A 13,677-nucleotide genomic window follows, 5' to 3' on the forward strand; every position below is an offset into this window, starting at 1 on the left:
CCCGTTACACATAAAGGCAAACATTTAAGCAATTGCCAATGGAGTTTCTGAGTAAAGCACTACCTATATGATATTTTCATTTCATATCTCAGTTTGGCTGGAAGAGAGGTTTGGGGGTGGATTGCTGTAAGAAGGAAAATCACAAAAGGTATAACTCATACATCATTTGTCAGATGCTCTCTTCTTGGACCTAATTGAAGAATTGATAAGACATACAGTAATGAATAATATTTCAATAGAAGCAGGCTTTTCACATTAACAAAATCTATCATTAGAAATATATGTTAAAATAGTGAGCTTATCTAATGCTTTTCTTAGATACTTTAGCCTACGTAATTATTTTATGCAACAGCTAGTCGAAAAGTTTTAATGAGGAAGAATTCCACGCTGACACGCAGAACTGAAACTCCTATTTCAGTGAACTTCTTTGTGTGTCTAATACATTATATTTCATACAACTTTGTATTAAAATTATAAATACAAAAAATTTCTTGCACAATGAAATCAATGCAACAGGAACGCGAAGCCACTCCTATTAGCTATACCTCAGCAATTTCTTAAAAGTACTCTTTTAGATACTCCAGCACTATCTCTGTGTACTCAGATGTTTTTAGTGTTCTCTAAATACTTTGAGAATGATGTTAATTCTATTATTTACTACTTCTAAACAAATTAATTATGTTGCTTTGTAGCAACAAATAATTCTTTGTGTTTGAAAAATGTCAAATGCTTTAAAAATAATGGGATGTGAAATTGAGTTCCTGTCTTACTTTGTTACTTACATTAAATTTGGTTTTCATATATGTGTATTTATTGAATAAGTACACTGATTTCATTTATAACAGTGGATTTGACTAATAAATGATATTTTACATATCCACATCTTGTCAAAATTCACACATCTAACATATCACATTTGTAGAGTATCCTTTACTCTGTGATAGGAATATATATGTATGTAGATATGTATACATATATGTAAATGTTTTTTCACTTATCATTTTTTTCATCTTCCAACTCTTTATTGTTTCAAAGATAATATTTTTCCTACCTAATGATGATTATAAGGCTTCACTGTAAATATTAATTAAAATAAGCTGATATTTTATTTGGAATTTTATGGAATAAACTCTCCATTCACAGGAAGTTACCCTACCTGCTGTGAAATGAATCCCTATGAATATCTGTGTGGGAGTAATGAGCTCTGTAACATGACTTTTAGGAGTATCAATGATCAATTTCTAGTTCTTTCTAGTATTCTGAGGTGGACTGGGGTTCCGTCCTGGTTCTGCCACCTATTTATTGGCTGTGTGAATTTCGGTAAGCCACTTTGTCTTTTAATGTCTTAGTTTGTCATCTCTCCCCCTCCCCCACCCCCCAACCCAACCCCACACACATATCCTCACCTGGAATCTTAACTTCAAGAGAACAGGGCTTTGCCTTCTTTAACAAAGCATCTCTAGTGCTCAGCACATAGAAGCCACTGAATAATTATTTGTTGAATGAACAACTATATTCATATATGCAACATAAATATTATATATGATAGAAGAATATAATAATTGTAGTTGTATAATAGGAGTACTTTCAGGATAAAGTGACATAATATGTAAGTACAGAGCACAGGCCTGGATCACAGCAAGTAACTTATTATTGGGTAGAGTTCATTTCGCCTCCACTTCCCTTCAGACTTTGGGAGAGATTTATACCAGGACTAGTGGCTCTGCACCATGCTCTAGCACCTGTGAATATGTGTAAGAAGGAAAGCATTTATTTCATTACTAACCATACTTCCTAAATACTGATAATATTTAGGAAAAGTAAAATCAAGCTAAGTGGTTTATACTGTATGTTAGTATACAGTGTAAAACTCATGCCATCAATGAAAGTGTTTTCAGAACAAAAGCATACATACCAGAAAACAGGAGGCAGTACATATGAAGTTTCATTGACTTTTAAAATGCATTAAATTTTTTTGTACATATCTAAAATCTGGATGCATTTTACAATCAATAGTATCTTAAAATTAATTGGAAACTTTTTTCTTTTTTTCTTGGTAGTTCATAATATACAGAGTAGTTATAATAGAGTTAATGAAACATAGCATAGTCATATATTAAAGCAGTGCTTCTCAATGTTTTATTTTTTTATCAGCCATCCCAAGTAAACTTTTTTGACAATTTTTTCCTAATTGCACACCTGAAATTTTAAGACCACAGATAAACTGTATGTCTATGTACTAAAAATAAATTTGTGCTTTATATATTAGAAGTCTAAGACATTTTTTTCCACCTCCTAAGAACTAATTTTGCTTTTTTGGGGGTGATATTGCCCCCATTGAGAAATACAAATCTTAAAGTAATACATTTCTTGTTATTCTTTGTTTTTAAGATCTCTTTTGTTTTTAAGATCTCATTTTAAGATCCCAAGAATATTGGGAATCATAAATGCATTCTTAGCTTCATAGCTTTTGTCTTTGTTATAAAAAGGAATGTCTAAGATTATTATTAATATGTTACAAATGATTATCCAGCTGCTGTCAAAATGCCCACTAAGTTTGAACATTTTCAATTTATGCTAAAAGTTAGAAAGCTGTCCATAATAATTTTTTGTTAAAAAACATAAGGTCTTCAAGTTCATCCAGTGATGTAAATCAACATATCCTAATCTCATAATTTCAGTGTATAAATTTGGAATGTTCACTGCTTCACCTTTACATTTTTATGATGTTAAAGACATAACTTGTGCACAGTATATCCATAAACAGACATTTTTAAGACCATTTGATTTTCATGGAGTACTAAGAAATAATCTGCTTTATAATCCACATAATGCACTCAATTGGAAGAATGAAGATGTGCAATTCTTCAAAGCTTGTGTGCAGCTTTCATCTACTGCAGTTGAGGCAGTTTTGTGCTTTCCACCTCCAATAGTGATGATGGGAAGCAGAGTTTTGCCCAGGCCATTTGTGACCTGTGATTTGTACAGAAGGAAGATAAGAACACAATCTATTGCTATTAAATCAGGGTTTTATCTGTGCAAAGCTAATTGGTATATTCAATAGCTTTAACTGATGGGAAAGGTGTAATTTATTTTCTTGGAGAATATCTTTAAATAGCAAAGTTGTTTGGTATATTCTTAAATATTCTCTTGTCTTTTATCTGGGCTATGCAATTTTACTTCCATTTGTAAAATTAATGGTGCAAAGGTTTAAAAAATCAATGAGTCATAAAACCTTTAATTTTGTTGGGTATATTACTATGATATTATTTTGTATTTGAAAATCTAGACATATGTATATTGGTTCATTTGAGCTTGGTTGTAATTGGCTATTTTTGAGACTCAAATGTGAAAATAGCTACAATTATACCCTGAAGAATATTTTGGGGATATTTTGGGGCATGTAACTACTCAAGTAGGCCAAGACATTTATCAATAAAAGTTAAGACAGGTAGTTCTCAGAAAAGACTCATCAATAATATATAGGCATCTGTATGAAGGCTTTATCAATCAAGTTAGATTTACATAAGCTTTTGTCAATAAATTGAGAGTGAATTCAAAACCAGAAATCATCTCCTCCACTACTCCTAGTACTTGCTCTTTCTCTACCTTTTAATCGAAGCATCTCCATGATACTTCGAGCATAGACATCTCTCAAGTTAACGCTGATATATGAGTCAGTGGCTATATTTTTGGTGAGCTTCTTCAGAGCTTCACGTTGTCTAACAGCCGCTTCCTTGAGTTTCAAGGTGAAGTAGCAAGCAGAGAAGCGGTCGTTAATAATAGCAATGGGCAAGGCCAAGACAAGGATTCCCGATAATATACACATAAAGGCCACAATTTTGCCCATGGTGGTGTCTGGTCTAATGTCCCCATATCCCACAGTGGTCATGGATGTTGTGGCCCACCACCATGCACAAGGAACACTTGTGAAGGTTGTGTCAGGAATGCTTTGCTCAGCAAAATATTCCACAGTTGAAAATATAGAAATCCCCACAGACAGAAATAGGAGCAACAGGCCGACCTCTTCATAACATTGGGTGATTGTCATCCCAAGTGAGCGTAATCCTGTAAGAGAACAACGGTCGTCAGTCATTGCCTTCCTCTTTTCTCCCTCCCTTCTTTCCGTACTTCCTCCCTGATAACCATTAACGAACATGCATTGCACAAGAAATATGTCTCTAGCATTGGACAGTGTTCCGGGGATAGAAAGATGATTAAGTCTTAATCCCTGTCTTCAGGAAGCTCATAGTCTAATTGATGTGTCCAGGTGGAGAGGGAAAGTAAGTAGATTCATTCATTCACTTATACATTTATTAAGCACCTACTGTCTGTATGTCTATCTAGCTATCTATCTATCTATCTATCTATCTATCTATCTATCTATCTATCTATCTATCAACCTATCTCTATATCTGGTAAGAGAAGATACTAGGAGGAAGGCAGGGGCATATGATAGGAGTTTGGACTTTAGTCTATATGCTGGGTAGACTTGGAGACACCTAGGGAATTTACTCACTTCTGAGGCATTGCTACATTTTCCACTGCTACCTCTGAAGATTCATTAAACCCCTGGGAGACAGGCGCAAGAGAGTCTAATCCCATCTGATAAGAGACTAAATCAGCCACCCTTCCCCAAGGGGAGTTAAGAGGGAGCCTGTTGTAGGACCAGGATTTGAATGAACAATAAGATACCATCCCTGAAACTAGAAAGATGCTTCTACAAGTTTACCCAGATTGGGAAGCCATCTCAATATGCCATCACAATGGTCCCAGAAGTCCAAAGCAATACCTCTTAAAATAAGTCTTTACTTTTATTCACTTATTAGAAACTATTTGCAATGCACTGAAATACTGATTGTTCTCTCATTATTTTGAATTTTGCTTTTCAGATTTTGAGATATTCTTTAATTATTAACCAGCTATTTTTAAAGATCAATGAATATTAATTTTGAGGTTTAACCTCAAAAGAAAATCTTTTAGAATACCTTTAAAATATCTTTTAGAAAACTAGCCTTGATGTGTCTATAATGAATAGCATTTCTGAAATAAAGTGACAGCATATGAGGAGAAGCATAGCATTTGTCTGGGAAGACTTTGCATTTCAAGATGAAATGTTCAAAATAATTTTGTAAGATAACACAATATCAGTGATTTCATAATCTAATACATTATAGACATTAGCTCAGATAATCCTCAAAATAACTATATGAATAGGTGTAATTAATATGCCATTTTACAGATGGAGGTTGTGGCACAGAGAAGTAGTATATATATAGTACCAAGCTACAGAACCAAGATTTAAACCTAGGCTCATTGGCCCCTCATTGTCCTCCTAACTGCTATTTTATAACACCTCTTAATTTTCTTTTATAATTCATATAGTTATTTATTAACTATGCTTTTATTTGCTCGATGTAATATTAAGGTAAAATTGTCAAATATTTATGCACTTGAACTGTTCATATCTTTTCAGTGAATTAAGGCTTTATTAATACTTTGCTTTTACTTGCCTAAGAACTAAGAAAACGTTTCGAGGGAGGTGACATTGTGGAAATTACTATTATTTTCTTTTTTCCTTTCTTTTGGAAAAAAAATGTAGTCTTTACTGGGTGTTTTTAAATTGAATCCTGTGAAGAGATTATAAATACTTGAAGAAAGCATCCCATTATGTGTGTCAGAAAACAAAGAGTGGTACTTCTAAAACTTGGTGGATACCCCATTATCAAATCCTTAGTATGTCAAACTAGCTAGGAAAATACACTACCAAAATTATATTAGGATACATTCTAATTACCTCTGAGATGGATAGGGGAACATGACTGAGGTAGATTTCTCCCTATGTTTATAGGGAGAAACAACTACCATCAACTTCTTTTAGGTAGCCAAGTAAGGCATGGTTCTAAGGAAAGAAAGTGGGGAATAGGGAGCTCTAGCCAACTTATTTATATTAATATGTACTTGTATTAATATGTATTCTAGTGATATGATATCCTAGTCCAGCATTTCTCAAAGTTTTAAGTGTATGATAATGGTACCAAACCCAAATATTAAATCTGTCTTTCTATGACTAGGGCTTAGAATCTGCATTTTAAACAAGTTGACAGGGAATTCATGCTTTCATTAAGGTCTGACATATAAACTCCAGAATATCCAATAGCAACTTGTCTACCCACCAAAAACCATTGCCTTTGGGAATGTTGAATATAATTTGCACGTTTAATCGTGTGTGTGTGCATTGTATGGAGACATATGTGAAGAAAATGTTTATTAGATTTTCAAAAGCTTTATGATAGAAAATATCTAAGGAATTTCTGTTATCTCACTCTATTGCACCCCAGATTAGGGAAAAGAAAATCCTCATATACCAAATAAATCATTTGATTAGTATCTTCTCCTTCCTTCCAAAGTAGGAGATTTCCATTGTCTATTTAAAAATGTTGGGAAGGTTACCAGTGCCTGATCATGTCTCTTTCTGAGTAGCCAGAGAAGGCTCTGGAGAACTGATACTCCCTTCTGTAAAAGGAACATGTGTGGCAAGCACTTTCTTGAACATAGGAAAAAGATATGACGTATGTTTTTCTGTATCATATATAACTTATCTTTATCTTTTCATGTGTTGTTTCATGTGCATGTTTTATCTACAGCCTTCTGGAGACAGAATCTCTTTAATTTCTATACACTGGATTATACTAAATTGATGGTAACAAATAGCCAAATTGTTTCTGAATGTCTTAGGACACAGTGGTTTCCTTTTCCTCTATGGTTAGAACTTCGAGGGCTTGCTTCTACTAACACCACTTTAGAGGACATATTTGGGTAAGACATGGGAGTTGGCTTTTCAATTCAAAATTGCTTCCCCTGCGCTGTGGTCAAAGCACCCATGCTTATAAACAATGGCAAATTACAAGGCATCAAGGATATCTGAATACCTGTGGAATGTCTGCCCAGCTTTAGCATGCGCAGAGCCCTGAGCAGCCTCAAAACCTGGACAATGCGTCCCACGTTTTCCAGCTCCTGTGTGGTCTGGCTGCCGCTCAGGCTCTCCACCAGAAGGGTGATGTAGAAGGGCAAGATGGCAAGGAGATCTATGACGTTGGGCACTTTCCTCAGGAAGTGGCACCTGTCCCGCACACACAGGAAGCGCAGGACAAACTCCCCGGTGAACCAGCTAATGCACACGTACTCCAGGATTTCCAGTAGCTGCAGGTCCAGCCAGCTCAGCTCGGCTGACATCAAGGCCATATTGATGATGGACACCACCACGAAGATGATGGAGATGACGCCAAAGATTCGGGCAGCTGTGGAAGACCCAGGTTTCTCCAAGATGTTCCAGAGCTTCTGGCGGGCAGTGGGACAAGGTCCTTGTGAGAAATCCTGCTCGCTCTCATGTTGACTTTCCTGGTCTTCTGTGTCCTTCTTAAAGTCTAAAGTTTCACTCAGCTCTTTTCTCCTGAAGTATCTTTTAGAGAAGACAATGTGATGATTAGTCTAACTTTTGAAAAAATTAAAATACAGAAATAGAAGAGAATTAAACTTGGCAGTGAGGTCATGCAAAATGCAGAAAATGCCCATTCCTATTTTACAGGTTGTTTCCTGCCCTCACTCTCCGAAGTTTCTCATGTAGGATAACTACTTTTTAAAAGTCCATGACACTTCCTTTGTAGAAGCTTGCGAAAAAAGATTTATACATGGCAAAACTCTTTCAGATTAATGCATTTATTAACCATTTCTCTTGCAGCAAAAATAGATGTTTACCCTATGGAACTTTTTTCTTTAAACATAAATAAAAGGTATCCATGAAGAGATGGAAGTAATAGCAAAATAAGAGCAAAGCCACCACCGAAGTCCAATAATGTTTTGCAGTCAAGGCATAAATGTTCCAACCTTGATATTTAAAGCAGTTCTTCATCTAAATATTCCAGGGGCCCAGTTTTGATAATGATAAACCCACATCTCTATACACACATCTATTGGATCATAGCTTTTGTGACCAGTCCATTAAATCACCACATATGTATTGCAGGCTTGACCTACTCACCTTTTACATAAACTTGGTATTCACTCCCTGGAGACAGGGGACAAAGGAGTTTCAAAAGAAGTTCCATGCAACAGTTGACTTTGACGTGTGCCAGCACCTCCCTTTCCAGGCCAGAAGTGGCCCCACCTATTCCTAGGCCTGAGCTCTGCGAAGCTCGAAGCTCGTGTAAAGCCTCTAAGCCTTACCCCCGCCGCGCCCTTTCCCCCGCTCCCGCCTCCCCGCCCAGCCACCGCGCCTCAGATACCTGTCCCTGCAGCAGGAGTCGATGCTGAGCTCGTCGATGCCCCAGTACTGGATCTCCTGGAGGAAAGAAAGCGCGCACAGCTGCTCCATGACGTGCAGGCGGCCGGTGCGGTAGTAGTGCAGGACGTAGCGGAATGCCTGCGAGCTGCGGTCGAAGAAGTACTCATTGTCCACGGGGTTGGCGTCGTCGCAGAGCTCCAAGGGGCTGGGCACGGCTGCCAGGGCTCCACGGCGGCGACAGGAGGCCACCACCACGGCCAGCTTGCCCAGGCGCGTGTGCGGGAAGCAGGACAGCGCCTGCTGCGAGAGCAAAAAGCGGCTGCCACCCACGTTGACCGTGAAGCAGTCCCCGAGCGTCAGGGGCTCCACTTCGCCCTCGCTGCAGAAGACGCTGGAGTCCAGCGAGGTCAGGGAACAGCTGTCCAGGGGCGAGTCTAGCAGTGCTCGGCCGCGGGGAGGCAGCTCCATCCCGGCAGCCGCTGCCTGAGGGAGCCACAAAGTTGGGGACTCTCCGGGAACCTCGGTCCCGCGCGGGCGGTGGCGCCGCCCCTGGTGACGGCTGGGCTTTCCCGGGCTCAGAGGGAGGGGTGGCCTCCCACTGGTTCACTCCGCCTGTCTTCAGCCCCTGCCCTGCTTCCCGGCTCGCTGCTAGGGAGCTGCGAGTGCGCGGTGGCAGCGCGCCCTTGAGTGGCGAGGCGCGGAGCTTAGAGGCTGGGCGGACAGGAGGGGTCGCCCCAAGGGTGCCAATCAGGCGCGGTCCACGCCGAGGATAGCCCAGGGCACCCTGCCAGCCGCCGTGGCCCTCCGTGGCGTCTTGCTTCCTAATTTTGTCATTGAGATTCCCAGCCCAGAAAATGCAAGGATTGGATGTCCCGCTACTTGGCTGCGTGGGTCGGGGCAGGGGTGTCTAGAGTGGGGGAGGGTGACAAAATGACTCCTAGCGGAATGCAAACAAAGGGAAGACTCACGCTTGCCTGCAAAAGCACAAAGCACAAAGTTTTGAAAGCAGAGGGGTCTGAATCATTTTAACTTGGGTAGATGCATTTCTCCCTCCTTATCCATGGCGGCTTTACATGCCTGCCTGGGATTGCTGACTGAGGTGTGAGCAGGTGGGGAAGGGGAAGAGGGCCAGGGGGCCCCTTCCTTTCCCCCCAATTCACTCTCATTCCTCTGATTACCCCTCACGCTCTATTTGTCATCTCGCCCCTTCCTCAGGTTTTGACTCCCTGGCTGAAGAATAACGCTAACTAATGCTGACCTTTACTTGAAATCCCGGTGAGTCACTGAAAATAAGGGGTCACCACTGCCAGTCAGCACCCTGTCGGGGGTCACCCGTGTTGAGGCACTTACGCCCTTCCTTTTAAGCCGTTTCTAGCCTTAGAAGTTTCTGGGAGAGCAGGTGTCCTGGGCACATTCGTCGGCACACAGCTGAGCTCTCGTTTTAGGAGAAGGAAAAAGCAAAAAGGCAAGAAATAGAACAGGCGTGGGCTGGGACTGAGGTTTAAACAGTAGCCACGCCTAGTTAAAAGGTGGAAGGCGAGCGCCCTTCCCCAGCCAGGTGAGACTAGAACTGTCGTCCGGGGTGCCTTCGAGCCGCGCCCTGGCCAACCTATTGGACCTTGCGGGATGGGGTGAGGGGGGGCGGGTGGGCCAGACGACTCACCTGTGGCTCCTGGCACCTCCGAGCTGCGCTTAGCCGCCGCCTTTAGTTTTGCTGCTTTTGGTTACGCAGCCTTCTTTTGATCTTCCTAGTCTACCGGTGAGGTCTGGCTTAGCAGGTCCAGGAGGGGAACTAGTGCTCAACGATGAGCTTCATGTGAGCTCTTGCAGCCAACACGCGCCTCCACCAGCCTCCTGGCTCCTGTCCCCTGGGCTCTGGAGAAGCGAGGCCACCCCCGTGCTCGCTCGGAGCCACCCGCCTCGGGGTTCCTAGCACCAGCAGTGGGGAAGGGAAGGAGCGAAGGGAGGTGAGATCGTGGGAGGAAGCGAGGCCTCTTTGTCACTGAATATTATATTTTTCCTGAAGACGCTTTTAAGAATTTCTGTATTTGATTCCCATTTCTCTGAATCTGTGTCCTCGCAAATGTTCAAGAACGAAGTTTTCCAATTGGAGAAGCCCTGTAAATTCGAGGCTGGAAAAGTTACATTAACTGCTTAGCGTGGCGTCGGTTCAAGGTTCTCTCATGATTTCCAGCAAGCATCTCGGAATCCTGCATCTTTCAAAAATCTTTGCAAGACCAAGTGAACCCCAATCATCTCCATTGTTTTCTACTTAGTTTTAGAAGGTAATAAAGAGATGAGCAGGCGGATGGAGCTTTTTCAGTGACTGTCTGAAACTTGGCTGTTTAGCTCTGGCTTTGCCAACTGGTTGTGGGACCTCCATCTAGTATTTCCCTCATGGGGCTCAGTGCACTCCTCAGCACAATTCTGAGTTGTATTCAAATCACCCAAGATTTATTGGGTGCTTATTTTATACCAGGAGGTTTTGTAGGTACATAACTTGTGCAATATGTTAATTAATCATAATAAAAATACAATGAATAACATTTGTACCCATTTTCTGGAAGAGGAAGCTAAGACAAGGGAAATGGTATAAATTCAAAATCAATACATTAGATGTCAGAGGCAGCCCTCTTAAACACAATTCTTGGGACATGTTATTTTTGTGTGATTTTTAAATAAAAGTGTGTTACTTTTACTTTATTTTTTGCATATTTCTAGGGGTCAAGCAGTTTAAATGAGGTGTTTCCCCCCATCATTCAATGAATATTTATTGAGTATCTACTATATTCCATGCATTTATTGTAGTGGAGAACACAGACAAAAATCCCTGTCCTTGAAGAACTTACATCTATCCTGTGAGAATAAAAGGGCAATGCCAGTGAATTTTAAGAAAAACCCAAAACTATGGCATTTATAGATTAAGTTTTGTTTTTTTTTTTGACAGGTCTCCATTTGGTTAACTCTTGCTTCTAGAAAAATAAGTCTTCCATGCAGGAAATAAGGAGATTAAAAATATATATCATCCATATGTTTAGGTACTGTTATTAATATTTTTAAGGTAGCAGAGCTTCTTCTTATCCAGGGGAAAAGAAAACTTTCCAATAAGAGATCATTCTGTAGCTGAAAAATATGAACTCAAAATTCTCTTAAGGCTTATTCACATCTATGTGAAAAACTTTAATCAATTGATTAGTAATAAAGGTCTATCCAAGCTTTACAGATTATGGGGATGATGGAGGAAAAATTTCAGAATAGAATGGCAGCCCATGATTAGGAGGGAGATCTTGGAGAGATAACCAGAAGTTAGCAAAAGGCAACTCACCCTTGCAGGTCTTTTCTTTCTCTCCCAGGTCCCTGACCTGCAATTGTAATGAGTGGTGTCCTATAGAAATAGTACTAATAATAACCACCCTTTAAGGCCCTGTGCTAAGTATACAACTTCTCACAACGATCCCTTGCAGGAAGCATTGTCATCCTCAGGTACAGATTTGAACTCAGAGGCTCACAGGCACTAAGTATGGAAATTTCCCACTTCCATGGAGAGTATGTGAAGTAATATATGAAGCAATTGAAACCAGCGAAGTTTTGACTCCATATCCTAGCTCTTAACTGCTAAGAGCCTAAATAAACTGAAATAATCTTAACTAGAGTGATGATGACTAGTCAACTTGTAGAATATAAACAAAAATGACCCATTTATTCTATAAGATATAGAATCTCTTGGATAATAAAAATCCTGCCTTTCACCCTACCCTGTTCCCTTAAATTTATAGTTTCTGCTCCATCCACAGTCGCACAGGTTTTGAGTCAGAATGCCGAATGAAGAGGATATGATAAATAAGGGAAATGAGTGCTTTCAAAGGATACCTTTCCTGGTTGATTTTGTCTTGAAGTATGCCAGGAAATAAAAGGAGAATAGTGATAAGAAATTGGCGGGGTCATGATTTCCATTTCATTCTTACATTGCATGGGAGGAATGTGATTGTTCATGTAGGAGGAAGCACAGTACTGCACTGTGAAAATTTGACAATCTAATGGCTTTAGGTATATTTCCCTACTTATCAGCTGTTATATTCGGGTATTTTTCCATTGATTCTTGTTATGAAACACTCTACCAATTTTGGGCCGCATCTATTGTGGTAGGTTGAATTAGGTACCCCAACTAAGACAAGTTATTCATCTTAACCCATGTCCCTGTGAGTGCAGACCCATTGCAAATAGGTTGAAGAGGTTGTTTTTAGTTAAGGTGTGGCCCAACTGAATGAGTGGATATTCATCCAGGTTACTGGAGGCCTTATAAAGAGGATCCAGAAGCCACAGAACCAGGAGAAAGGAGAGGACATCCTCATGTGATGGATGGCAGAGAGGCAAGCCAGCCAGGGAACCCCAGAGGGCAACCAGTCATCCCCAGAATGCCACCAAGCCCAGAGGAAGCAAGTATTCAAGCCTCTGAAACTGTGAAACAATGAATTCCTATTGATTAAGCCGATCCATCTGGCTGATTTGTCATAAGAGCCTGGCAAACTAAGACCTATATCTAGTCTTCCAAAAATCTATTCACAACTTTATTTTTACTTTTGATAATTAGAGAGGGAGAGATTTAATGAGTGAATAATTGTTACTAAAGAACTTCAGAAAGTTCAACATGAGTAAATTGTACCTTTTCAGCATTAACGTCTTCACAGTAAACTCATACATTTACAGTAAAATTCCTTTAATATTTATCATTAGGTAACGATATGGACCATATTTTATGTGAAGTATGCATATCTTTGGCTCTGATTCTGAAGGGACTGACAACTAGAAGAGCCAATTATAATGATGTTTAAAATGACTTTTCACATGGTATAGCAGTTTGAGATTATTTATAAATCGCCAAAAAGAGAGATTATGTTTGTAAACTGGCCTATTCCACTAGTTGTGATAAAATTTTGAGTGCATTCGATTTAGCTGACATGTCTTGATTAAATTACCTGCTAAGTTTAGGGCTTTAATTCAACTGCGTCAGTAAGGTATGACTCAGGATTGAGTCCCTGCTCCCTTGGTGGGTGGATATAAAGGGACAAATAAAGAAGAAGACACTGGAAGAGCACTCTATAGACATGGGAGAGGAGAGAACACTGATCCTGAGATGATGGGGAAGAGAGATAAGCCATTCCCTGATAGTATGCAGCCAATGTAGGGAGCCCTGAGAGACAAGCCCTATGCCAGCCTACAGCTGAGATCAGAAGAAGCTGGGTCCATGGAGCCTTAAGAGAAAGAAGGAAGGAGAGACCAGACAGAAATTGCCCGCCATCTTACTTCAATGTGTGGCAACTTGACTTGGGTGAGAAAGTACCTCTTATGATATCTTGAATTGGACTGTTTAGGGCCTTCTAGCTGTAAACTTT

General features: G+C 40.1%; 1 protein-coding gene across 3 annotated transcripts; it reads right to left on the reverse strand.

The window, feature by feature from the left end:
• Window positions 1-1,927: 1,927 nt before the first annotated feature.
• Window positions 1,928-10,467, reverse strand: KCNV1 (potassium voltage-gated channel modifier subfamily V member 1). 3 transcript variants are annotated; one of them, XM_058275928.1, is made up of 4 exons: window positions 9,948-10,467; window positions 8,286-8,767; window positions 6,933-7,462; window positions 1,928-4,068 (listed from the first exon to the last, which is right to left on the reverse strand). In XM_058275928.1, exons 2-4 carry the CDS (start codon window positions 8,750-8,752, stop codon window positions 3,557-3,559), a joined length of 1,509 nt encoding a protein of 502 aa, XP_058131911.1. In that variant the 5' UTR covers window positions 8,753-8,767; window positions 9,948-10,467; the 3' UTR covers window positions 1,928-3,556. The 3 variants fall into 3 exon arrangements, with proteins under 3 accessions (XP_058131911.1, XP_058131909.1, XP_058131910.1); XM_058275926.1 differs by having other exon boundaries at window positions 8,286-9,258; window positions 9,948-10,180; XM_058275927.1 differs by having other exon boundaries at window positions 8,286-9,191; window positions 9,948-10,161.
• Between the last annotated feature and the right edge of the window lie 3,210 nt (window positions 10,468-13,677).

This window comes from Dasypus novemcinctus, chromosome 14, assembly GCF_030445035.2.
Source record: "Dasypus novemcinctus isolate mDasNov1 chromosome 14, mDasNov1.1.hap2, whole genome shotgun sequence".
Lineage (NCBI taxonomy): Eukaryota > Metazoa > Chordata > Mammalia > Cingulata > Dasypodidae > Dasypus > Dasypus novemcinctus.

Excerpts from the sequence above, each read along its gene's own strand:
- KCNV1 (XM_058275928.1), bottom strand. The coding sequence starts at position 8,752 with ATGGAGCTGCCTCCCCGCGGCCGAGCACTGCTAGACTCGCCCCTGGAC. Across the intron at positions 7,463-8,285 it reads GACTCCTGCTGCAGGGACAG|ATACTTCAGGAGAAAAGAGC; the intron begins GTATCTGAGGCG and ends CTTCTCTAAAAG. Across the intron at positions 4,069-6,932 it reads GCTGGGCAGACATTCCACAG|GATTACGCTCACTTGGGATG; the intron begins GTATTCAGATAT and ends GTTCTCTTACAG.